The 26,593-nt window shown below is 41.0% G+C and overlaps 1 protein-coding gene across 6 annotated transcripts; it reads left to right on the plus strand.

Moving 5' to 3' along the window:
- The first annotated feature begins 280 nt into the window (after positions 1–280).
- Positions 281–26,289, plus strand: CTTN (cortactin). 6 transcript variants are annotated; one of them, XM_040560613.1, is made up of 17 exons: positions 281–436; positions 2,755–2,838; positions 3,291–3,364; positions 4,757–4,886; positions 8,131–8,241; positions 8,951–9,005; positions 9,550–9,660; positions 10,526–10,636; positions 11,234–11,344; positions 12,473–12,583; positions 14,330–14,385; positions 15,324–15,393; positions 15,681–15,829; positions 22,490–22,579; positions 22,674–22,863; positions 23,795–23,866; positions 24,503–26,289. In XM_040560613.1, the coding sequence occupies exons 2-17, from the start codon at positions 2,755–2,757 to the stop codon at positions 24,637–24,639; spliced, it is 1,662 nt and encodes a 553-aa protein (XP_040416547.1). In that variant the 5' UTR covers positions 281–436; the 3' UTR covers positions 24,640–26,289. The 6 variants fall into 6 exon arrangements, with proteins under 6 accessions (XP_040416547.1, XP_040416548.1, XP_040416549.1 ...); XM_040560617.1 differs by lacking the exon at positions 281–436 and adding an exon at positions 677–1,290; XM_040560618.1 differs by lacking the exon at positions 281–436 and adding an exon at positions 677–867.
- The last annotated feature ends 304 nt before the right edge of the window (positions 26,290–26,593 follow it).

The following is a 26,593-nucleotide window of genomic DNA, read 5'->3' on the forward strand; positions in this document are numbered from 1 at the left end:
CAACTAATTCAGCTATTTTCCGTTTAATTCAGCCACCTTTTCAGCAGTCACATGCCATCGTGCTAAGGCGAGGGGAAACCCCTCAGGACCTTCCCTCAACATTTCCAAGACATGGCGCAAAAGCGAGTACAGTAAAGAAATAAAAGGCGTGTTCAGAATGATACAAAACGCGGCGTACAGCCTCTTAAAAGGCCTGGCGGGACATCGCAGCAGCCTTTTCCCTGTCGCTGCCTTTTCGGAGGCCGGGCCGGGAGCCGCCGCGGCGGTGCCAGCCGGGCCGAGGGGAGGGCGCTCGGCGGGGCGGGGCGGGCCGGGGCGGCCATCTCCCACCTGGAGCCGCCCCGCCGTGCGGGAAGAGGAAGTGGGAGCTCGGGAGAAGCGGAAATCGCCGCCGCCGTCCGCCCGGGAAGCAGCCGCGGAGCCGGCGGCCACCAGCGTAAGCGCCGGGCCGGGCCGGGAGGGTCGCGTCTCGCCGCCGGCCGCCCGGGAGCGGGGGGAGCGGGGGGCGTCGCGGCGGGGCTGCGGGCCCGGGCACCCCCCGCGCACAGATGCCCCGCGGGGCCGCGCTCCTCGGGGTCCCCGGGGCCTCGGGGTGGGAGGCGGCGGCTCGCCCGGCCGCACGGAGCTGCTGGAGCCCACAGCGTGCGGTTAGCCTCGGTCCGCCGGAGCCGCGGCGTCCTGTTGGTTTTATTCCTTCAGGGATTTGCCCGTGTGAGCCGGTGACTCATTAATAGCTCATGGTGCTGCTCCGAGCTGCTGCCAGCGCCCAGGCGGCCGTCGGGGTCTGTGCTGGCTGCCCTGCCCCTGCTCGTCGAGGCCAGGGCCGAGCCGGGGAGGAACGTGGTGGACTCGGGATTTTGTAAGGATGTGTGTGTGAAACCTTCCTTTCTTGGTTATTGTTTGTAAGAGGCCAAGGGGGAAGCAGAGAAATTCAGGCTTAAGGATCTAGCCTTTGTGCTTTTAAATACCTGAGCACAGCTGAACGCACGAAAGGGAAAAAAAAAAAAAAAAAAAAAAAAGGAAGTGATTTAACTGTGTTCTTGGGGAAGAGCATTGACCTTACATCCAGCTGGGTAGGTAAAGTCACCGTGTGTGTGTATACACGTAATTCAGCCCTTGACGTTCGGGAATTGAGCACAGGTAACTTGCTGTGTATGGCGTGGACTGAGGGTACAAGCTGTCCCTTGAAGCAGTGACTGTAAATTTGCATTTGGTTGTGAGCGAGAAGTTGGACCTCGCACCCAGTTTCATTACTGAGCTGCTTCGGTTCTCCTTTCCAACGCTTTTTTGGTAAGAAATTTGTTTTTAGTGATGGCTGTATGGCAAACTAAAGAGTAAGAGAACCTGAGACACGATAGCATGAGAAAAGGCTTTAGACAGAGAATATCCTAAGCAGAAGGGAAACCTCCCGCTATTTTGTCATCTGCTCTACTCTTACACCCTCCTTCCAGACCAGCCTGTAGTTTGCTACCTTGGGTTTGCTTATTTTTCAGTTGCCATTGTTCTGGGATTTCTGAAGTGCTCCATACGACTGGTTTGTTGATTTATTCTGTTAGACTGTAGAGGAAGCGGCGCTTTTTTGCCCTATAACCTTTATCATGGGTTATTGGTTATGTATTTAAAAGGGAATTTCCATTCCGCCTTCTGGATTATGCTTGTGTGAATGAAAGAGTCCATGCTAACAATCCTTATAAACTATTCTTAATAGAAAACAAAAAGGTAAGTAGACAGAATGAGAGAATGTTAAAGATCTGTACTCTAATGGTATAATACGTGAAAAAGCTGGGAAAAAAAGGAAGCTTTTTGTTGTTGTTTTTGTTTTGCTTTTTAGAAGTATATCCATGTTTAATTTTTCTAGAACAAGGGCTATGAAATACAGGCACTAGCACCAGGCAGGTCAGATGTTCTGTTCACTGGTCACGTTCAGAAACGTTAATTAAAGTGTCCAACTCGATACTCTGCAGGGTATAAGGTTTCCAGAAAGTGAGATACCCCAAATCATTAGCCACCGAATTGCTGACTGCTGTTTCTGGATGTTACTGCCTGCCTTTTTTACCAGTTTTGCTTCCGGCTGTCAGTACGCCAGCTCTCACCCTCCATTTCTGCTGAAAGTCAGACGGGCCACTGAGTATGTGTACGTTTCACAAGGGATTATCTACGAAATGCAATAACACATATACCATGTTGTTGCAGGCAACCAGACTAGTGTCTAGATTGCGCACAACTTCTTAAAATGGTTTGGACATCTTTCTTAATCCTGAAACTCATTACACATCAGAGGAAACACATGGAGGTTATGCTGCCTAGTGAACAATATCATGCTCATCATTACTAACAGCTGGGGAAAAAACAGCTATTGCTATGCCTTGAGTATATGCACGGGGTCTAGAATTGGAGCATTCCTCAGGAGTGGGCATTGACATGGAGACCTGCTTGAGCAGAAGTCTTTAAATGCAGAGGTTTAAAATGTGACACTAACAGATGTAGAAAAGGCACATATTGATTTGGTCAGGGAAAAACTTCCTTGGTCTCTTTAAAATCACATCAGCGATTACTCCTAACCTTTTTGCAGTGCCAATAGGAAAATTAAGGGTGGTGGTTGTTCAAACCGGCTTGAGAAGACAGCCTGAGAGCCAATGACAGTTCTTGTACTTTGATGGAGACATAATCCAAAGTTCCAAATAGCTTGTACAGAACATAAAATGAGTTTCCATGTAACTGGAGCGTGACAGTGCTTCTTTTGTGGTGTTGCAGATGTGGAAGGCTACTGCAGGGCACACCATTTCTGTCAGTCAGGACGATGGAGCTGATGACTGGGAGACGGATCCTGATTTTGTGGTATGGCTTTCAAATTTCATCTATTTATTGGAACTGTGTAACATAACATGTTAAAGAGTAATTCTTCAGGAAGGGGGGTTATATCTAAGCAAGATAAACTGATGGGAGCATGCTCCTGGAGGGAGGGAGAATTAGGATTTTCTGTGTGGGGTGAATAAAGCTATCTTGTCTGGCCTGGGTGCTGCAGGGAAGTCTGTATGGAAGTGATTTGAACCGATCACTTCTGTATGGAAGCGATTCGGAGCAGCAGCTTCTTGGTACAGGAAGTGCTCCGTGCATGTCAGCAGTGGGAAATGCACAGGGCTCGCAGCAGAAAAGAAGTGGAGGCGGAAATAGTTGGTTTTCTAACTCTTCAATCTTGCCAGCTTCTGACAGGTTTTGCTGTGAACTCTGAAATGCAGATAATTAGTGGTGTCTTTGGGTTTTTAACTCTTTTTATGTGTCCTTCACAGAATGATGTGAGTGAGAAAGAACAGCGCTGGGGGGCTAAAACTGTGAAAGGATCCGGCCATCAAGAGCACATCAAGTAAAGCAGCTCTCTTTTAAATTTATTAGTAGTCACAGTCCCAGGCAACTTTTAATCAATTCATGTTCTCAGTTACTTGTATCTTCATAATTAAAACAAGACTGTCTGCAGAAGACTGATTATTTGCCAGATTGCTGATCTTTCATATATGCCAGTATCTTCAGATTGGAAATTAAAATCAGAATTATGATGTAGGGACTCTTAAATCTTGATTTTTAACTGGCAGTGTTGTTCTTCCTGCCTCTTTGTGTCTGGAAAGTTTCTTTGTTATTTTTGGGTGCGAGATCCAATACTGCCGGGGAGAAGTTTGCATAGGCTGTTCTGAGGAGCTGCATTTGACACTTTAAGGGAGGGTTCAGTCTCTTAGTTCTCAGGCTTTGTTTAGAAAACTGCTACCAAACTCATAAAAATTCTGGTAAATTAACAAATGAACTCCTTTGACAGATAAAAATAAAAAATAATAAATGAACGCATTATAAAGGCTATGTGAGAAAATAGTCTATCATCTGAATCTCATACTCCTTACAAAAAGTGTCTAAGACTTTTCTTAACTTCCTAAATCACAGATTTCCTAAAACTGTTTTAAAGTCCATGACTGTGGTTTGTGGTCATTTGGTTTTGCTTGTGTATTTCTGGGGCGTCAAGCCTCCTGATGTAATGCTGAGAACAAATACCATCAGTGTTGCAAATGGAGAAAGACTGAGCTGTGTGGCTTGCTTCTGGGCTCAGTTATGCTCTGCCTTCTTTGGAGAGCAGTGATGACACCTACTGGCTGAGTTGTGCCTGAGGAAGCCTTAAATTCAAGTGGGAAGCGTTTTAAGGTACGGAAAACCATCTGGGCTTGTCCTTGTGTATAGCTTGCACTACTGCAACTTCAGTTCCTGCGTATTGCAGGAGAACTTGGGGAAGAAGTGAATGTCTCTTTGCATCCTTATTTTGTGTTACAGTTATGTCCAAAATGCTCATTTGGAATCAGAGTCTTGTTACCATAGGGACTGTATGATAAGAGATGATCCCTATTCTGAAAAGTTGCCATCTAAATAAAAAAGTGTTGGGAAGAATTTAAATTAGGATATGAGAAGAAAATATATTTGAGGCGCATATAAGTTCAAGGTAATTCATTGTAAGGTTTTTCATATAGCAAAATCTTCTATGTTAAAGTCTTAAAACCAATGCTTTCATTTTTTTTTCAGAGAATGTTCTGCAGTGGAATAAATTCTGATTCTCAGGATGTGAGGAAGTGCTCTGTGCACTGGAAAAATGGGAAGGGCTTCAAAAATACAAGTTTTCCAACTTTTAAAATACCATCTTACTTTTTATTTTGCATCTTTTTGAAGTTATCTTCTGAAACTTTCTTAGCAAAACTTGCTGTTTAATTATCTGTCTTTAAAGTATTCATCAGCTGAGAGAGAATGTGTTCCAAGAACACCAGAACCTCAAAGAAAAGGAGCTTGAAACAGGACCAAAAGCTTCTCATGGCTATGGAGGGAAATTCGGTGTTGAACAAGATCGCATGGATAAAGTAAGTATGCATGCTTTCATGAGATGATATTGTAAGCTTTGTCTTGCTGTGCCTGTGATCAGCATGACTACACACGTGAGTTAAGCTTGTTGAAGGCAAAGTCTCTTGTTCCAACTTTGCCAGAATCACAGACATAGAAGCTCAGATCACGGCGTAAGTTACATAGAGCCATGGCTCATCTGCCTTGTAATGCTATAACAAGACCACTTATGACCACTACCACCCAAATCTGTCAGAACATCATGTTCTCTTCCTTATTTAAGTGAAAATTCTACTACAGGAAGAACTGAACTAAAACATATAAAGTACTAGGGACAAGTGTTTCAGGAGGCAGATAAGGAATCTGAATGATGAGAGGAAGTTCTGGGATGTGCCATGGCTCCACATGTGTGTGTTTGATGCTTGCACTGTCTTTAGAGCAAGTCTGCTTTCTTACATCATGGGTGGATTCCCTTGCAGTCAAGATTCAAGTTTCTAAATGTATTTTTCTAAATTAAGAAAGTACTTCATGCATGAATAAATCTAGCATTTTTTTTTAATTTCTATACTGTGCCAGCTCTTCTATGCATATTGAGGTTGCCAAAGAGTGAAGAAAAGGGTGTGCTGCTTCTTTTAAATTAAAGGGTAGCTCTCTTAAGCAGTGATAAAGTGTGAACAGTGACAAGTAATCCAAGTATTTAAAAAAAGTCAAAAAAAGTCATTGCACTTCAGTCAGATGATAATGCTTTACATAAGGACCTGATGGCTAAGATACACTCTATTAACAAAGGTAAAGGTAATTCTTAAGGTAATTCCATTAGCCATGTGGTAATTAGTCTTATCAAATTCTGGCTAGTTTCTCTCATATATTTTGTTAAAATGAGAACCACACTGTCTCCTGAATAAGAATGATTTTGTTTTCCTACTTAATTTACTTTCTGTGTTTCTAGTAATGTGACAGCCTTAAATTCCTACTGGATTGCCATATTCCAGGGTAAATTGCAGCATAATTCTCAGTGGGCCTTTGAAATAGACTGACCTAACTGTGAGTCTGGGAAAGCAATTGCTGACCGGATTCAATAATTAGGCCTGTTCTGCAGCTGCGTAGTTCTCTGGTGTCAGCGGTTTGTCCCTCACCTGTGTTCATGGGAAAAATAAAAAAAAAAAAAAGAAACAAAAGTGATGTTTCCTGTAGGCCAAAAATAATCGTCAGGAAAAATTTGATGGTTGTGTCCTCCCGCTACCGATATCACTCACATATCGGTAGTGGGAGGCATTCATAATTTATTTTTAATAAATGAAGCTTTCTTACTTGTAACTGTAGTTCCAAAAACTCGTCATAAGAATGTTCCCTTTAAGGGAAGGCCTTATACTAGTGTTAAGGCTTGACCCAGCTGAAATAAATGAGAGTTACTGTGGCATTGGTCATGGTGTTTTTAGGACAAAACCCTGACCCTGTCCTAACATGAACAACTATATAGTTCCGTATGTCAGGCCCCCATAACTGATTTAAAATGTAGCAGAGTATTGTACTGAGGAATTAACAGGGTCATTTACTCTGAAATACAGTTTATGAAGAAAAATCTTTATTTTTCTAAATATTTTTTCTAAAAAGGGATATGTTATAATGCTTGATATTTAATGAAATGGAGGAAGGAATTTTCTTTTTTCAGGTGTCATGTAAAGAAAGCATTCTTAACCTTACCTACCTCAGTTTGGTAAAACAAAGGATCACATAAAATGTAGGATTTTCAGAGCTTCATGTCTTCCATAGATTTAATGGGTAAAGGGAAGAAGAAAGGGAGATGGGAGCATTTTCCATCACATTTAACAGTTATTCTACCACAGAACAACTGCAAAATAAACATGAGTATGACTGCATCAGTCAGGAAAAGAAAGGGGATTTTATATGGCTCATAAGTTAAGATAATGTACTATTAGTTACCTTGTTACCTGGCAGCCACTCAGCTGTTATACACAGTAATATTTTGCTTAAAAAAAAAAAAAAAAAGAACAAGGCCAATAGTGTAACATCATCTCCCCCTCAAGTTACATATGGTTTTTAGACACCTTGCATCATCAGATTAATTCTCCCTGCTCCAGCTGTCTGGTGCCGCCACAAGACAAGCGGTTTCTCATTGCTCAAAGGTCTGAGCATGGGACAGCGTTGCAGGGCACTGCCATAGAGGTGCACGCCGATCTCACGAAAGGCAGGGGCTGGGTGCTGGAAGCTGTCGTGCCGTGCTGTGCCAGCACAGCGTTGGGCCGGGCCTGGCATTCATCTGGCAGCAGTCCATGTGCGGCGGGGTGTGAGGTCTTCTCTTCTCAGCCTGGGATGTCAGATTAAAGTGGCAAATCGCAAGCTGCTCTGGCTGGTGCTCTGTTTTGGCACTGGACAGGAGGGAACGTCTTGGCATGCTGTGCAGCACCCCGCAAGGTGCTTGGCTTTACTGCCGGTGCCAGCATCTCGGAGGGTGCCCTAGGACTAGGTTAATGTAACACCGGAAAGTGTCACATGTGAGCATGGAAGGATGTACTTTCAGGTGTGTAATTACGTATCCCCTTGTCCTACCCGAAGCCAGCGACAGCACGGGTTCTGCTCCTCGGGTTGCTGTGTTGAGCTCATGTTCCAGCCACAAACAGGAGGCTGCAGAGCTGGGATGCCTGTGGCAGGGCTAGCTCTGTCCTGCCATGGACGTGCTGCTTCACTCTGTGATGCCTTTTTGCAAGTGAAGAGAAAGTACAGAGAGTAGACGTGTAAATTTGATGTAGGCGGAAGATCAAGGTGCTTCCCTAAAGCAATGTCAGCAGAAAACCTAGTGCGGCTGTGCTTGGTTGCAATCTGTTATCAGCTCAAACAGACCCGTAGCTATGTGCCTAAGTACAAGGCTGCATATTTAATCCAGAACTAATCCTTGTTTTAAATTTGGCATGGCACCATCTAGATTTTGCCTGTATCATTCTGGTTTTCATGCCTGTGGTTTGAAGTTAAAAAATCAGGGTGTAAAACAGTCTTCATGAAATACAGTCATTTCTGCCCGACTCTTTCTTGGCACTTCCCGTGCTCGGGCTGTATGGGTGGCATGGTGACAGCCTCGTAAAGCCTGCTCAAGTGAGTTGTGATTCACAAGGAAGGCAGTTTCAGCAGGAAGCGGCGCAGGTTTGTAAGGAAGCTTATCCTCAGATCACTTGGTGCCATGTTTTCTCTTACATACAGAACTGGACAGAACTGCTGCCTGTTTCTGAACTTTCCAATTTCTTTTAGTCAGCTGTTGGGCATGAATATCAATCGAAGCTTTCTAAGCATTGCTCCCAAGTGGATTCTGTGAAAGGGTTTGGAGGCAAGTTTGGAGTACAAACTGATAGAGTTGACCAGGTAAGCAATTTCTTCTGGTACTGCAGCTACTCGAAGTCATTGAGTTTATCAACTTGTACACACAGCTGAAAAATTCCAATACCTTAAAGTGCTGGTGTGGTCTGTTCTTCCTGATATATTTGAAGTTTAGCAGTAAGCTATCACGGACTGTTACAGAGAGAAATTTCTGTTTAAAGCAAAACAAAAGCCCTCATGGGACATTGAGTAGAGTTGAAAAGAAAACTGAAAAGAGATGTTAAAATTGTACTTTAGCTACACTGTGCTCTTTTGGAGAGGAAAAAAGTCAATGTAACTGTTACAGAAGGAAGGACTTGGGGATGGTTTGTCTTGTACTGCAACGTGAACTACTGCGCAGGATAACTGGCTTGCTGTTCCAAGACTGTGTAACAACCCTTGTGCAGAAATGCTGAATTTCTCTTGTGCTGAATTTCTGTTGTGCTAAATTGCTGAACTTGGCAAGACAAGAGTATCTTGCTAGGACAATTTGTTTTGGCAAGGGATGACAAAACAAACAAAAAAAAAAATGCACTTGACTATCATGTAAATGAATATGGTCTGTAAGTTTTAAGTAGGTATTTATGCTCCGATCAAAAGGGTCAGAACAGTTTGGAAAGATGCAAGAACTTTCTGTGCTGTTTGTCCACTGCCATGAAAGCAGTTTTTCTACTAATATCTGACTTTGTCACGTGCATTTTTATTTCTCTTCCAGTCAGCTGTTGGGTTTGAATACCAGGGGAAAACTGAGAAGCATGCCTCCCAAAAAGGTAAAGTGGTTAACTTTGAACACCAAACACCCTTTGTAATTCGTGTTTTTCAAAAAATAGGTAAAATAGATCTTCATTCTCTTATTGCTTGTGAAGGACCTTGTTTAGTAAAGCCTCAACATGTCATTACCAGTGAATCAGGTGTTGAGGGGTTTGCAAGAAAGAGGAGATGAAGGAATGAATTTCAAAGCTATTTCATAAGTCGGTAGAGTTTTAATACAATGAAATAATGTGTCATCGTGAGTCTTGTTCTTCTTGTAGAAGTGGTGTTCAGGGATGTTTTAGAGAGATTGGGAATTGTTCTTTGCTGTATTGCACCCTACTGGAAATAGCATTAGATTTTAGAGGAAGCATAATAAACTATAGGACCATTGCACACCTTACTTTCTGTGTTTAAAATTAAACTTAATTGTGTGTGCTAAAGGGTAACATTTCAGTTCTGAAGTAACTGTGGTGTTTTTTTCTTTTTTTTTTTTCACTAATGGCTAGGATATGATTCTATTGAAAGCTGCTTCATTTCATTTTTGTTTTTTACTCCATACAGACTACTCAAGTGGTTTTGGTGGAAAGTACGGAGTACAAGCTGACAGGGTGGACAAGAGTGCAGTGGGATTTGATTACCAGGGTAAAACCGAGAAACATGAATCACAGAAGGGTGAGTAGACGCATATGTTGATAGATTCATACTCTGATGTGGCAGGCATTCATGACAGGCAGTGTTGTAAAATGCTTTTTTTTTTTTTTTTAATTTCATCTGCTGCACTCCCAGTCTGTTGAAAATTAACACTATAAAATTTATGTTGCTAAAAACTTTGACTTCCGAAAAAGAAACCTAAAACCTAGTTTCTAACTGGTATTAAGTGATGATCCAACTGCCATTATTTCGGAAGCAGGTCTAGAGTTTTTTGCAACTTCTTTTGAAAAGCTGTAGATTAAAATACCTGAGATGGTAAGCAGTTTAACCACAGCAGAGGAGTGTTTCTAAAAGAATCAGCTGTTGGTAGAATAAAGCATTTATCGGAATTGGTAGTGTTTGGAGTTAATATTGGGTTGCTAATCAGGTTTCCAGGCATATCTGATCAAAAAATCAAGTATTTTATTGAAAAATTTTGACATTTTTGCCATCTGTTTTCTGTTTATCTCGAAGAAATATTTGTACTCTAAAAATGCTAGAGAGAAGAAGGGGTTGTTTATTTTAAAGCATACAGGCTGTTGCTGACATGGTTCTTGAAGTTCACTTTGCTATAAAGTGTCTTTAAAAGTTTATCAAGGAGTCAATAGCCAGAATTGCCAATATCACCCTGTAGTTGAACTACATATGATGCCATTTTATTTTCCATCCTGAGAGAATGTATTCTGAAGAATTTATGACTTTGGTGTCCTGAATCGAAATTAAGCAGGGATGTCAGTGCTTCTTTTAATACGTAATTTAATGTTAGCAGATCTGATTATCACAGTTTGTCAAGGTAACATTTTGTTGTTGAACACTTACAAACAAAACTCTTCACTCTTATCTCTAGATTATTCCAAGGGCTTTGGTGGTAAATATGGTGTTGACAAGGACAAAGTGGACAAAAGTGCTGTTGGCTTTGAATATCAAGGCAAAACGGAAAAACATGAATCACAGAAAGGTTTTTATTATCTTATTTAAGAATACCGGTTCAAAACAATCAGACTTTCCAACATAGGAAAACATAATTTTTTTGTTGTTGGTGGTGGTAAATGTGTGTTTGCATTTTGTGTATGTAGATTTCTACTTCCCTTAGATGTAAAGGAAGGCATTGGAAACTGTCCCTGAGTTTCACATTGTGACTTCCAAGGGACCTTATGTCCATATGGATGTTATTGAAGTAATTGTGTAACTGCACACATCTATGGTCTTCAGAGACAGTATCAAATCCTTCATTATTTATATATCTGTATTGTGCATATATATGTGTGAGGTATATGGGTCTAGATGGAAAGCAGATCAGATTCTTCAAGTCTCTGAACATTGAGTCTGAGTGCTGTAATCAACACTCAATTTGTGGTGCTTCTTTGCATTGTGGTCCTAGAGTTACTGAATGGATATCTCCTTCCCCTTGGCTGAGGTAGTGTAGCAGGGGAAAAAAACTATTAATGAAAGGGCAGCTTATCCAATAACGTATCTGCCACATTACCCTTTTTTTTCTAAACACTGTTTACAATCATAAACTGCAATAATGTTTTCTGAAACTTCTTGCATACAGATTATGTGAAGGGGTTTGGAGGCAAGTTTGGTGTGCAGACAGACAGACAAGACAAATGTGCACTTGGCTGGGATCACCAGGAGAAAGTGCAGCTGCATGAATCCCAGAAAGGTACATCAGTTCAAGATTCTTACCCATTCTTTCTACCTTCTCTGATACCCACTTTTCTCATCCCTGTGTGAACCCTCCTTCCCTTGGTATCTTTAGCTACAGTCTTACAGTGCTAACATGAATCTCCTTTTTCTGTGTTCGAACTGTTGCTGTGTATTAGTTGAACTGGTGTTTTCAAAGCAGGTTAAACACATCCGATAACAAGTCCCTGAAAGTTCAAACTTAGTGCTAAGTTCTCACTGGAGAAGCCTTACAAGTTTGCAGGTAGCCTGGATTATTTTTTCCTTTTTCAGTTCATTCATATAAATCACAAGTTAGTGATTTCTTTGTACTTTCCTTGAGGATCTTCACAAATAATCTTCCTTTTTGTGGCTTTGGTTGTGTATACCCCTGTTTCCTTGCAGGGGAGATCTAGTATTTAATGCTGTCCTTTCTCATTGCCTGCAAGATATCTGTTACCATGAAAGATTGGTACCCAGAAGAAAAGTTCCAAAACAGCTATTGCTAGCTGCGTGCCACCACTCTTAACTTAATTACATTAATTAAGCTAAAATGTCTTATGTTAAAAGTGATCCTCAGAATATTGTTTTGCTGGATGTTCCCGCAGATTTGTTGTGAGAAGATTACCTGAAGCCCTGTTTCTTGTGCCCTCATTTTATATCATTTATTAAAATGCCTGTTATAAGGCAGCAGTAGGGAATGATCATAGCTCTTAGCTGAGAGCTTTCTTTTCCTCAAGCTGTGTAGCAGCAGGAATCTTGCTTCTTCCATTAAACAGTGCTGTTTAGGAATATCTGAAGGGTAGTCTCCGTGGGCCCTATCTAACCACCTCTTTAAAAAGTCAGATCTGTAGCATACAAATGTTAACCATGCTGATGAAAAGAAGCTCGCTTCATCCTTAACTGTTGATCCTCTTGTATCTTGTTTTGTTTTGGTATATATACTATGTGTGTGTTTGTGTTCAGAATGTTGATCAAATGCAAGTGCATTATGCTGTTTGTATGAGAAATGTTGAGAAGTGATGTTTTGGTAACTGAGAAATATTGCAAAAATTATTTTGAGTGTCTCTGACTAAACTTTTTTATTTTCCTCCTTTTGTTTTTAATGTATTACATGTGGCTTTTTCAGACTATAAGAGTGGTTTCGGAGGGAAATTTGGTGTACAGACAGAAAGGCAGGACCCATCTGCTGTGGGGTTTGAATACAAGGAGAAACTAGCCAAGCATGAATCTCAACAAGGCACCGTTTTCACTTGTTACTTTCTTAACAGTGCAGCCACTTCTCACACAGTCTTAAATAGTTGTCTAAGTAGATCAATGCTAGTAATGTGCAGACCCTTTCTTGCGCTTCTGTTCCTACATGATCTAGCAATGTTCTTCCATTTTATTCTTAAAATGTTACATGAAACAAGCCTGTATTCAGGAAACGATATCCAATGTTTAGTTAACAGCTCTAAAACATTATGCATTTAGTGATAATAACGACATATTTATTAGTATGATGTTAATGACATTCTTACCAGTTCTAGGGTCTAAATGTGAAACTTTGCCTGGATAAATTGGTGGAAAAATATTCAGATCAGGACCATGCATGTAACCCTTAACAAGCAATGGATTGTGGCAAGATCATTTAAAAATGATTGTAGTCTTTAAAACAAGAAGTAGGGAATGTTTGTGGTTCTTGGGTGAGCAAATACTGTTATAATGCTCTCTTTATTCATTGTGAAATAGTTGGGGTACAAACCATGAATTCCTGGTTTTCCGTTATCTTAAAGTGAGAAGTCTGGATCAGGAAAATGTAAGTGTAGTATATTTATTCTGGCTGAAAATACATACAAAGCTGAAGAGAATGAGGTTGTTCATTCTGATAGTCAGTATTTTCCTGTGCTAGTGACACAAATTCAAACATTGAGTGTCAGACGTGCCTTAGCAGACCCCAAGTACAAACACTAAAATAACTGGTTAGGGGACCCAAGTGGTTTTCGGACTGTGAGGAGAAGTAGTAATTGTAATTGTGTTTTAGGGAAAACACAACAGAGAAGTGTGTTCATTTACAGAGTCTAAGGGCATGTTCCTACAGACAGTTCAGCAGCTCGGTGCCCTCAGAAAGTGCTGTTTTTCCAGCCACACACTCTTGCTTCTTCTGTTGCACTGGCTCTGGTGCTAGTCGCACATTTCTTTGAGTAGAAGAAAAATTTTCTTTGAGTTTCTTTCACTGGAAACATCAGAAAGTCACTCTTGTCAGGATTTTTTTTTCTTTTTATGCCACTAGTGAATTAAATTGCTTCTGGAGCATAACAAGCACTAGAGTCAGCATCGGGTGAGAGCAGGAGTGTGCAGCTCACAGGTGGTACAGAGCAGCAGGGCCACCCCATTTCCACGGTGGTGAGCTGTCGCAGACTCGTGCTGTCTTGTGGAACTGCCTCTTTCCATATGTGTAGCAGTAGTTATTACCAATGACATTAGTATTCATCAGTTGGGTATCATGACCAAATCCACCTGAACAAGAAATTTGTTACATTTTTCTGCCATTCATAGAATTTACCAAGTTAAGGAGAAAAAAATTAAAATAAAACCTCTGTGGTCACTGAAGACTGGATGTCACTCCTTAAGGAAAGAAAAGTGGCTTTAGGTTATATGATTTCTGCAGAGGGCTAAGAATTGTTGCTGTGAAAGGCTGTGTTACAGAAGTGATGCATTAGAAGGGCTCATCCCTTATTCCTTGCTTGATACCTTATCAGTCCTCAGCTTAATGTTTTCTCAAAGAATGCATGTGGCCCCCAGTCTCTCATCTGCTGGTGTACCTGAAGGCTCTTGCGGTTATGTATCCTTCCTGCATCAAAAAACAAGTTGCATTTTCTTTGGCGGCTGTCACTGTATCTTTGCATGCAGCTGAGATGGCTATTTGGGCTTGAAATGGCTATTTGCGTTTGGCAGAAAGATGGACAGAAAACTCCCCGCTCTGATCTTTTTATCCTGCTTTTAGATTATTCAAAAGGATTTGGTGGGAAGTATGGCGTACAGAAAGATCGGATGGATAAGGTAAGTTGCTTAAAACAGCCGTGACTTAAATAGCCTGTAGGGATAAAAAATAGTATAGTTAGATCTGTAGTGTTCAGCTTTCTATTTCTGGATGCTTCTTCAGTATATCATTAGAGTTCTTCTGTGATTTTCCAAATCTTTATAAAGTAAATGAGCATGATTCTATGATTCTTTGATCCTTTTAATGGACTGCTTAAAATAAGTGTCAAGTATTTACCAACTTTGCCCACTTCTCTATATGAGAATTTGTTTCGGTATACTGTAACAGTAAAAGGTAGGGCAGCTCATAAGTCCTTTTTACTTTTCCATTTTTAAATTGAAAAAGCTAGAAAATTAAGAAGTTCACACTGAGATTTGCCTAATGAATGTGTACTCTCAGCTTCATATAAGACATTTTAAAGTGAGACAGTAGAAGAATTTGAAAGTCAATAGCATTCTTTTTCCCTTGCGGCTGCAGGACTTGAGACCATTCATTTAAAAAAACAACCAAACAAAAACCTCATATTTTGCATGCTGTTTTCAGAATGTTCCCTCTGATTTAACAGTATCTTCTTACATAAGAGAACTGGATGCTTTTACCTTGGTAGAAATCTTTCACTGTATGGGTTAGAACATCAGCATATACACAATAAATGTTTAAGATGTTGCCTCACTTTCAGTTCTGATGAGTCATCTGTTCATAAACTACATTTTCTTTTTAATTAGTAGGATTTTAATGTATTTAGGTCTGTCCCTGAAGAATAACTCAAAGTAGTTTGATTTACAGAAATAATTATTCCATTTGTCAAGTTTTGATTCTTCCTGATTTTATTTTGGTGTTGTGAAAAAAGCTGTAGGGGCGATACGAAAAAAAAAAAAATACATCACACACTGAAGCTGTCTGAATGTCTTCATGAATTTGTGTTTTGTTAATGTAATTTTTTCCTCCATGCGGATAGAATGCAGCAACTTTTGAAGACATTGAGAAACCATCATCAACATATCAGAAAACCAAGCCAATAGAAGCTGGTAAGGCACTGTCCCCAAATTCGTTCTCTGGAGTTGATAATGTTCAAAAGTCCAGATTGCTATTGTTGATGCAGCTGTGATGTGTAAGAATCATCTAGAGGGAACCGTTGCATTTGCAGGTCTCTAGCAACCTCAGCTACTGTCTCCCTCTTTCTGTTAGAGGTTTTTCTGTGTTTTGTTTTTTTTTCTTTGCTAAAATTTGTACCATAAACTCATTCCAGGCTACCATTATTCAGAACCTTAAACAACGTTTGACTGACTTGTCTTTTTTTCTTTTAATGTCACAGTTGCTAATAAAACAAGCAGCATCCGAGCTAACTTTGAAAACCTAGCCAAGGAAAAAGAACAAGAAGACCGAAGGAAGGCAGAAGCTGAGAGAGCACAAAGAATGGCTAGGGAGAAACAAGAACAGGAGGAGGCTCGGAGGAAACTGGAGGTCAGTAGGATTCAAATCTCTTTTGGATAGCATTTCAAGTGTGTTTCATGTACAGTCGGGTGAAAAGAGACTCTTAGGAAAAGACATTTTCTTTCTTTCCAGCTAGGTTATAAAGCTCTCTTTTTTGTGTGCATGTGTTTGCGTGTATTTCTGCCTGTGCTTCACCTGTTTACAGTACCAACCATCTATCAACATGCGCCATATCTATATCAGACATCAGATATGGCGATGGAGTAACACTTAAGTGTATATAATTTTGGTATTTAGCCTACTCAAAAATAAGTAAGCTAGTCTTGGGTGCTAATCTCTGTAGTCTGCTCTTGTCCTAATTTATCTGTACTGTACTGTACTTTACTTCTGCCTTTTGGTAATACCAGATTCCCATGGGCATCAAGGGCTTTGTAAGAGGAGAGACAATGGTCCCCTGCAGGCCTCATGAGTGCTCATTCAAGAAGTTTGATAGTAGTTTGCTAGTTAGTGATGCTGTTTTTTTTGGAATCGATATTGTTGAAAATTGAGGTGGTATCATCCGTTGGTGTGCCACACTCATGAGGTGAGGGAAAATAATCTTCCGAAGGTTAATTAAATCTTAGTTTGGGAATTAAGAAAATGACATTTTAGCATTGACATGCTTAAAAATGTAGTGATTTGTGTCTTACTCATATGCAAAATAATTCCAGGAGATGTTTAGTCAGAAAATACGTCTTACCTGCTTCATAGAATTTGCATGTTTGGTGAAATTCTACTGCTAGGTGGAAGGACTCGTCCTTCACGTCTAGTTCGTTTGCTTTCTTACACCATGCCTGAGGTGCCTTAGCATCAGTAATACTGAGGGCCTGCTATTTGCAGCTCTAAGCTTTCATGCAAGCTGCTGTCACAGTCTGTCCAGACCCTCTTTGGCAGTTTCCCCTGTGGACCTACTCTGTTACTCTGACTTCGTGGCCTCATACTTGCATGCCCTGTTACCCTTGTGGTAGGGACTGGAAAGCAACTGCTACTGGCATAAGAGTAGTCTCTTTTCTTCTTCTGCTTCACTTTTTGTTTCACAGATATCAGTTTATAGTAGGGAAGACTGAAGAGTGCACAAAAAATAGTAGTCTTAAAAGCCAGGTAAATGCTACGTAGCCGTCCATGCACGCTGAGATTTAACAGCCAACCTGTAAGCAGCACTGCTCAATTAACGTGCTCCAACTGGTGCTAATAGTGTCACAAGTAATAACCATCTGGGAGATGGAACAGATTCTGATGAAAAGCATATAGTGTTCGGGGAGTTGCACAGCAAAAACTGTCATCTTCAGTTAGTCTGTTTATTAGCAGTCTTGAGCCATGTTACTCCCTATGCCAGCAAAGCAGTTGTATAGTCACACAAAAGCAGGAAACTAACTGTACCAAACAAAATGTCTAGTTAACCTTGCTCCGTTCATTGGTTGGCTTCTCAGCTCTGCTGTTCACAGGTGTGCAGACCAGTGCTGCTTCTGAAACAGCTCTGTAGTTTTGCTGTGCTGAAACAGCATGGCTTGTGTATTGTGTGTATAGTTTGACCTTTGAAAGCTGCTAACTCCCTTTTGACTTCTGTTTGAAAAGGGGCAAATTCTAGCTTTATAGAATGAATCACATCTCTCCAACCAAAGTGACAGCTGCTTTTTTTCTTTCTTCTTTCAGTGTATGTCCTCTTTTGCCTTATGGCTTCAAGATGTACAGTGCAGGCATATGTTCATTGCATACATTTATCACAAGATGACTGGGAGTTCATCTTTGTGTGATTTTTTTCTAATGCTGCCTTTCATCCTTGTGTACTTTGTAAACTTTTAATACCTTCCCCCAGCCGCTGTTTGGGTTTCTTTACTGTCTTGGAGAAAAACCTGTTACACCATTAACACACCACCTGCCACTTTCTTAAAGCTGAGAGAGGAGGAGAGAAAGAGCTGAAGTTGAGAAGTCGGTCTTTTCTTTTGATAAGGTCAGCAAGCCTGTTCTGGGGCACCACTTTGAGCATTAGTCAGCTTGGACTGCTCTGTGTCATTCTCATCATTGGCACTGGCCTCTGGCACTGAGACAAGTAGAACATTTGCCTTGAGGAGAGTCCCTTGGTTGCCCTTTCCCCAGAGCAGTGAAGCTGAGATGAGTCCAGTCTCGGACAGTTGTTGTGGGAGCTCTTTAGGTGAGAAAAGTTGAATGCCTCAGCGTTGAAAGCCATAGCAAAATGCCATCAGCGTGTCACCACTTTCTTCTGGTACAGCTGTTGAGCTGGTAGCTCTACAGCTCCTCTATTGCCAGGCTGTCAGTGCTCCTGAACTACTGTCCACTGTTCCCAGCGTGCTTCAGTGTGTTTAAGCATCACCAATATCTAGGTCTAGCATCTGGTTGTTTCCCTAACAATGTGGTTTTCACTCGTCATCCTCCCCAGCCCTTGTCCTTCCCACCAACACTGCAGCTCTAGTCAGAGAGCTGTAGTCTGTTAGCTCTGGGGTCCATTCCATGGTGTGTGAATGCTCTTTTTGGACACAGCCTGGAGACAACCATGAAGCTTCAACGTTGCTCTTGAAAGTGCAGCTTCACTCTTCCTTCAAGAGATCCTAGAATCACAGAATGGTTTGGGCTGGAAGTGACCCTTAAGGATCACCTAGTTCCAACCTCCCTGCCATGGGCAGGGACACTTTCCACTAGACCAGGTTGCCCAAAGCCCCATCCAACCTGGCCTTGAACACCTCCAGGGACGGGGCAACCACAGCTTCTCTGGGCAACCTGTTCCAGTGCCTCACCACACTCATAATAAAGAATTTCTTCCTAATATCTAATCTAAATCTCCCCTCTTTTGGTTTAGAGTCATTATGCTTGTCCTGTCACTATACTCCCTGATCTCGCTTGTCTTTTCACTTGTCTTCTGCCAGCACATTGGATCTGGATAATGTTATGGTTTGTGACTTGCAGCAGCATTGTTAGCCTTGCAGGATTTAATTTAGTAGGTACTTATACAGTTATCCAGGTAAGGAAGAACTATGAAGCAGGTTGATGGATGTCACAAGTGTTGTGTTGTTAATAAGGCTTTTCTGTGTCTATGAGATCACCTTGGAAAGCCCTTGCTTCCAGCTGAGAATTGTTAAGGTGTGTCAGCCCCTAAGAAAAAAGGACTTTCTCAGCATTCATCCTCCTCTTTCATTTTTCTCTCTAAGGCGTGTGCTTTCATCTGGCAATAACCACATTCCATCATCGCTACTTTTGCTTAGTTCTCAGACAAGGTGGCTGGTGGTTTTAGGTCTTTTCAGTTAGCCTGTCTGAATCTTCGTAGGTCGTCTCCAAGATACTAAAGGTAGTGGCTAGACAACACTCATAACCGGGGACTGTTATTTCTTTATTTTTTGTACATTATGTTCAATTTTGCTCTGCACCTTTGCTACAAGCAGGTTGCTGTTCCTAAAGATGCAAGGACGTCCTCTATATGGTGGCAGTCGTGTCTTCAGAGGAATGCCCTTCATGTTCCCTCTGGCTTGAAGAGTAGGGAAATTGGTGGATTCCTTCCTCTAGGTTTAGAAAATGCTGTGTAATTCTGTTGCACCGTGGCTGCATTTTCATGAGGAGGAGCAGCAGCTACATACCAGTGTTCTGGAGATCAGGGCTTAGTTCAAGAACAGAGCTTTCCTGCTTTGCTTATGAGGTGATGACTGCATAATATGGTTTAGGAGATGTTCTCTTTTCACTCAAGGTGGCAGTTGCCTGAAGAGTTGGATGAGGGGAGAACGGCACTCTGATGTTCACGTCTTGGTCCTTTAGCTCTGTTAGATGGGCTGTGTTGCAGTCCTCAGCAAGAAGTGGCAAATCTGTTCTGGTGGCCATGGGAGTTTTCTTAAAAGTTGCATAGCTGCTATAGAAAGTATTGATGTTTCTTTTTGAGAGAAGCTTTGTGTCCAGGCTCGCTCTCAGGCACAGTCCTGAGGCTGGCCAAATGGACTGGTTCGTGCACTTCTCGAGGTGCCTCTGTTGCCAAGCGTTTTGCTTAGACTAAGGCAGGACAACATGCTGCTAGCTTCCATCACACTGGCGTTACCTGTGCATTTTGGTATTGGGCTGCCTTTGCCTTTCAGGGACTTCTTCAGTTCTCTCGGGCTGATCTGTGTAACAATTTGTCTGTCTCACTCACTCGAACCTGACATGATCCTCATTGTGCTATGGATGCTGAATCGCTCTCAGAGATTACTCCTATTCCAACCTAGTTAAAGTCATTCTTTTAATCAGTAAGGAGGAGATGTGTGTGTCAGAAAGCCAGGCTTTCTGCGTAGTATTCTCATTGGTCCATCTCCCCTTTCATTTTATCAGATTTGTAGTTTGGAAAGAGTGTGGGAAGTTCAGCCTTTCCATTAGCTCTCTTGCTGTTCATTTTGTGTGATCAACGTGCTCATAAGTAAGATCTGTGGATTGAGGGTGGTGAATTTGGACTCTTGCTTCCCATTTCAGCTTTTTCATTGAGATTTCCTCCTGCTGAGGAAACAGTTCTCCAGAAGGGTTTAAATGTAGTAGCACAGGTTCTCATGAGTCAGTGAACTGTTGTCTTTTTCTTCCTTTTCCTTTCTCTCTCAAAATGGCTTTCTGCCTATACTGTTATTTTTGCTGTAAGTGTGGGTTAAATTCAAGCCGTTATGCTTGATTTTTCTTGTGCTACATCAAAGATTCTGTTGCCTGGACACATTTGAAGTTTTTTCCAAAGCTGGTATTTAAATTTCACCATAACCAGATGATTAATGTTCTTCCAGATTGAACATCTCCCTGGTTAATTGTGTGGTTCTCTAGGCACTGAGGGAGGGAGGATGAGGTTAAGGGGAAGCTGAAATGATGTTGGCTGTGCTGCCCCGCACTCGCAAGCTGAGCATGAAAAGGGGGGGGATGCAAGTGCACCAGCCACAGCTGCTGTGAAGGGGTGGGGGGCTTTGACTTAAACAAGCTATTTCTTTAAGAGAACTTCCTTGCACAGACAGAAAGTTCTCTCACTTTAAGAAAGTATGTGGGCACACACCCTCCCACAATGGGAATGTACATATGGGCTGCATTCCTTCAAGAATCCTGTTTACTGGTAATCCTTTTTCTTTTTTGCTCTTCACATATGTCGCATAGGCAAGTGGTGTTCAGGGAGCTCTTCTTCAACTGCTGTTACCAATCGATGAGTGTCTCATGATTTAGCTAGAGAACAATGCAAGATGCTGTTGCACATGGAGCATTTCCTTGTGGAAGAAACCCAGCTCTGAGGCAGCCTGAGGTGGCCCATACAATTTAAATGCCTTATGGCAATTATGCTGTGCCTGTCTTAAACGGCAGTCTAGATTGCAGAGACTTTTTTCATGGGACAAATTATTCAATAATTATTCATTATACAGTGCTTCCCTTTGTTAATGGATTGATGCTAGTTAGTTTGTCCCCAAAGTTAGGTTTGAGTTAAATAGATGGTTTGCTAATGTTTTTTTCATCTGTAGCACAGCAGTTAAAGTGAGGAAGGGCATCTGGACAGACTTTTTTCAGAAAGCACAGCATAAGCTTTGAATTGGTCTTCAAAGCTGTCTGTGTTCTCAGGACACATCTTGCTTTCTTTGTTTGATGTATTTTTTCTAAGCTGTGAAAAAGAAAAGGAAGGTTTTTATTTATTAATTTGTTTTGGTGATAAAGTCCTCCCACTTCATCTCTGGTCTGTGATTTCTCCTTAGAATCCTCTGGAGAGTTGTGGCTTGATGAACCTAAACAGATGGAGAGCACAGTCTCCTGTAACTTGTATTCTCAGTTCTTTTCTACAAAAAAAGAATAAAGTTTGGCTCTAGGTACACTGATTTCTTTTCCTCTGTGGTAAAGAGAGGCAAAATGAAATAGTTAGCTCACAGTCTTGAAATATAAACTTTTTATAAAATTATGCAACCAATGTTGTGTTTTTTTGGGTACAGTTTGCCAGTTTCCTAATGAATGGCTTCCTAATGATAATTGTGGTTCTACCCTCCGATTCACAGGTGCGATGGCGCAGTGTGAAGTGCTGGAGTGCCAGAATGGTTGATTCAGATTCATGCTCTTTGTGTTGCAGAATACAATAGCAATACTGCTTTTATTTCTACCACATGGAACTCTTCTGAACGTTTGAACCCCTCATTGTCAGCATATAGGATTTAATTTTGTACGAGCTATTCAGTCTTTTGCTTTGGCAGGCTTTTGGCAGACCTGCAAGAGCTTACAGGATCATTTCTCATCAAGGACAATATATCAGTTGTATAATTAGAACATGGGGGCTTCAGGTTCTCTAAACTTATGCTAAAATGGTACATGAGGCCCAATCAGCTAATGAACAGAATGAATATATTGAACACAGAAACCCTGCAGCTCCTGTGGAAGTGTGCCAAAGAACATTGGGTACTCTGTTTTTAAACTCATGTATCCATACGTACTTTGCAGTTTGTGTTTCTTCATTTTTTTTTTTCCTCTGCTGCTTTGCAGTATTGCTGAGGCTTTCCTGTTACAGCGAGTCTAAACCTCCAGGCAGGTCTAATGATGGAGGCAATCGAGGCCTGTTCTGCTCCCTGCTCACTTCAGTTTATTTCAAAATGTGTTGTTTATCTCTGTTATTGGAGGGTTTATTTCTTTCATCAAACAGTGATTAAACTGCACTGAAGCTTTTCTTTCTCTTCAATTAAGGAGCAAGCTAAAGCCAAAAAACAGACTCCACCACCATCTCCTACCACACAGCCAGCTGAACAGAAGGCACCCTCAAGCCCAGTCTATGAGGTTTGTTAACATCACTATCAGTGCCTCATTTTTGATCCTAAGTGTAGGAACCTCTTTACAAAATCTGGACTACCCTCTCTGATTGTTTCTGCAGGATGCAGTTTCATATGATGCAGAGTCTGCCTACAAGAACTCCAGCACAAAGTACTCAGCTGCGCAGGAGCCAGAGCCTGGCTACAAAGCTGCAGAGTCAGACTACCAAGAAGCAGTGAGTCAGCGAGAGGCAGAATACGAACCTGAGACGGTCTATGAAGTGGCTGGGGCAGGAGACCACTACCAAGCAGGTAGTGTCCGTTTCTCGTGTGAAAGAAACCCTTTAAGATGAAGACTGACTTCCTTGGGCAACAAGTTAATAAATAGTTGTGCTGATATCACACTACCCTCATTTTCTGAAGTTGTTGTCTGATGAGGCTTTGTAGATACCCCACCAACAAACTTTAGTTGGGGGATATAGATGTGGCTAGAGCAGAATTGAAATTACTTAACTTCTGTGAGATGATGTAGGAATAATTACAGTGCTTTCTAGCTTATCGGTTCAAAAAGGAACTGAAGAGTAACCATTTCCACCCTGTGTAATGCAATTCAACTTCAGAAAAAAAGCATAGCGATTGAGTTTGGATGTGTGTTGAACCAATGCTGGCCTAGCAAGCAAAAAATTCTGTCAACGATTCTTGGACTGTGAAATTGGTATAGTGTGTTCCATGCTTATGAGGGAGTGCAGTAAGGATGTCCAAAACTAATGGCGCTGAAAGAATATAGTTCTTCTGAATTCCTGTTTTTCTCAGCTCTTCTGGTTACTAAAATCCTGCTTGCTCTGATACAAGAATGTGGAAATTCCGAACAGACCGCTTAACACACACCCCCAAACATGCACACCTAACAGTTTGTGTTAAATAGTCTCTTACATGCTTATCTTGGGCTCAGTTGTTGTTCTGCCACTTTTTTAAGTGCTATAAAGCTAACAATTTTTATTTTATACTGTATTAAATGTCTAGTTGTGAACACTTCCTGTCAGGCTTTAATTGTGTGTGATTAGGAAAAAAAAAAGTCCATTTCAGAAGGTACGTCAGCACTGCTCAAAATCTGCATAATTTCCTGCTTCCTGTGTGGATTAGCAGTAGAATGAAAGGAGGAATGCCACAGAAAAGAATTTGGGGTGATAGGTAGAATGCTTTATGCTTTTAATTTGTTTCTTTTCTTTCTCTCTCCCATTAGAAGAAAATGCTTATGATGAATATGAAAATGAACTTGGAATCACAGCCATAGCCCTTTATGATTATCAGGCTGGTAAGCAAAGCTCTTATTCTTAAACTTGTTTTTGAATACTATTTTTTGAAAGATAAAACAAGATTTTTTAAACAAGATTTTTTAAACAAGATTTTTTTTTCCTTTTCCTTCCATCTTGTAATTTCTTGTAGTGGCGTATGAAATGAAGATATGAGGAATTAGGATTGTTTAACAAGAGGATAGTTAGCAGTATAGCTATTTAGCAGTAGCATGTAGACACTTCTGAAAGTTACTACCCACTGTTTTTAGAAATTGTGTGCTTAAAAATCTTTTTTAACCAATTGCTAACACTCTTATTAAACCCTTGGTGTGTGTAATTGTTTAAGGTTCCTCTGATTAATTCTGGGGAGAGCTCAAGAAAGTGAAGTGGTTCCTCAGTGTGTTAGGTAATAATTGCTGCTCTTAGAAATGCTGGTCTTAGAAATGCAGTGGATAAGAACCAAGCACCGTGTCAGTGATGAGGATGAGGAAGCAGTGTCTTTACAGGCTGGTATTGCCTCGTGCCGTTTCAAACACCCTGCCGGGAGGGAGGAAGATGATGGGTGTTCGTGTTATCTTTAGTGACGGTGGGCTGATAGATGAGATGGTCGTGCGGACCGCTCTGCAAATACTGAGTCTCTTCTGCTCTCTCTCCAGCGGGTGATGACGAGATCTCCTTTGATCCAGATGACATCATCACAAACATAGAAATGATCGATGATGGCTGGTGGAGGGGTGTCTGCAAAGGCCGATACGGGTTGTTTCCAGCGAATTACGTGGAGCTGAGACAATAGAGACTATTGTCTACTGGTTATGCCTTAATTCCCCAGTCAATAAATCTGACTTAATACACTACAAATCATGATGCTTTTCTGAGGATGGAGGGGTATATACATATTGCTTTTATATTTAATACTATGCTGATGCTTTTTAAAATGTTTATGCCACAGAAGTTGCTAATATATTGTAACTACAATGTTCTTCACTAAGGCTCTTAAAATGATTTTCATGCATTTGGAAACATTTCTTCTCTGCCAAATTAGCAATTGTCATAAAAGGCCTTTCCGAGGACGATTAGCTGTCTGTCATAATATTGCATGTTTTACTCATAAGTGAGCAGATTTACCTAGTGTTTAAGTCTAGTTAGTCTTCCACTACATGTTTTCAGCTAAGAAAATCATGGCTATGCAGGTTATTTGCATTTCCACTAAGCAAGGGGGTGGGGAGGACTGGGGAGGGGCATAACTCTTTTTTTCTTTTCCAGATAGTGTGTGAAAAAGCAAAGAGAATGCGTGAAAGTTGCAGCTAATGGCAGTTAATCAAGTACTGTCCAATATTTACGGAATATTAGTGTTATGAAGGAAACAGTCTGGTTACTTTTTCCTTCTCTTTTAGAGTGAACTTTCTTGGCTATTGCATTGATATTTTTTTTTTTTTTCCCTCCTGATCTTGCTATTCCTCTTCATGTAATACCAGAGGAGGGCTGCAAACACTCTAGCACTGATTATCCTGAATTTCTTCACATCTTTGTTTTGTTCCACCCTCCCCTCTCTCACAGGAAAACTTGAAAAAATTACAAGTGTTGAGTCGTTCAGTGAAATTCCTACTTGTTCAAAGGGAAACTGGCATCCAAATCTGTGCAACTACCTACAGGAGTAGTCTCATTGCTTTAAACAGGAGGAAAAAAGGCAAGATGGAATTGCAGTTGCATTCTGTGTACAATGCATCCTTTGTTCATACAATAAAACAGGCAGGCCTGCTGTGCAGTAGTAACATTTTATACAACCATATTTGAGTTGAGGAATATTAATACAAATAATTTGATTTAAAACCCATAGAAATATTCTCCATTTTTAAACCATATGAAAGACAACTGTATTTTTTGTATGTTCTACAAAAACTGCCAGTAACATTCTGCTAAACGATGGAGTTAAACCTGTTCTTTGCCAAATCTAAAACTGAAGTTTTTGTCATTCTAGAAAGCTGACTTCACAGCAGATTTAGAGTCCCTACCAAAGATAGTAAGTTGCATCTAATAGTGCACATGTTAAGTGTATGTACTGTCTGTTTCCACCTTCTGATCAAAACAGGAATGGCAGAACTGGTATGGTAGCTAAGAAAGAATGCAGAGAATTTTTATAAACTGTAAATTTGGACCAATGGAATATAGAAGACCTGTACAAAATGGTAAAATATATAATGTATCTTAGAAGGCATCGTGTTGAACCAATTCTTGGATGGTTGGGACAATCCTTAATGAATGTCATATGTATGTCATTATTATATATATTTTTTTCCTTTCCATGGTCTCACTTCTGTGTTGTATTTGCATTACTAGGGTTGGGTTTTATATGCAGTTTATTTTATCCAATTTTGCATAGAACACCTCATAGAGGGGATATGATTTTTGTAAATTAAATATTCAATAAACTTTTTGAACCATTTGCATGGAATATTTTTGTATTTTTAAGTTACTTTGTTAGTTTGTTACGGATGGTTCATCTCATCTCAAGTTGCATCTGGGAGCAGTTTGCATTACAGTGAATGATATTTCCTCTGAGAGCTGCTGCATGGTGCTTGGTAACGGGACGGCAAGGCTGGGGCAGGTGGCTGCTGCGTGGAGCCCTTCTCGGGTCCTTTTGTGTGAATCACGGGTACAAGGCTCGTTCTGGGCTTTGGTATGAATTTTGTAGCCTGAAAGTCAGTAGGGAGACCAGGTTTTGCATGCTTGGCTGCTCTTCCACCATG

Source organism: Cygnus olor, chromosome 5 (assembly GCF_009769625.2).
Source record: "Cygnus olor isolate bCygOlo1 chromosome 5, bCygOlo1.pri.v2, whole genome shotgun sequence".
NCBI classification, from domain to species: domain Eukaryota; kingdom Metazoa; phylum Chordata; class Aves; order Anseriformes; family Anatidae; genus Cygnus; species Cygnus olor.

What these genes read in the sequence shown, in the direction of transcription:
- CTTN (XM_040560613.1), top strand. Translation starts at nt 2,755, where the DNA reads ATGTGGAAGGCTACTGCAGGGCACACCATTTCTGTCAGTCAGGACGAT. An exon ending in AGACGGATCCTGATTTTGTG is followed by an intron (nt 2,839 to 3,290) that starts GTATGGCTTTCA and finishes TGTCCTTCACAG; the next exon opens with AATGATGTGAGTGAGAAAGA. An exon ending in AGGAGACCACTACCAAGCAG is followed by an intron (nt 22,864 to 23,794) that starts GTAGTGTCCGTT and finishes CTCTCCCATTAG; the next exon opens with AAGAAAATGCTTATGATGAA.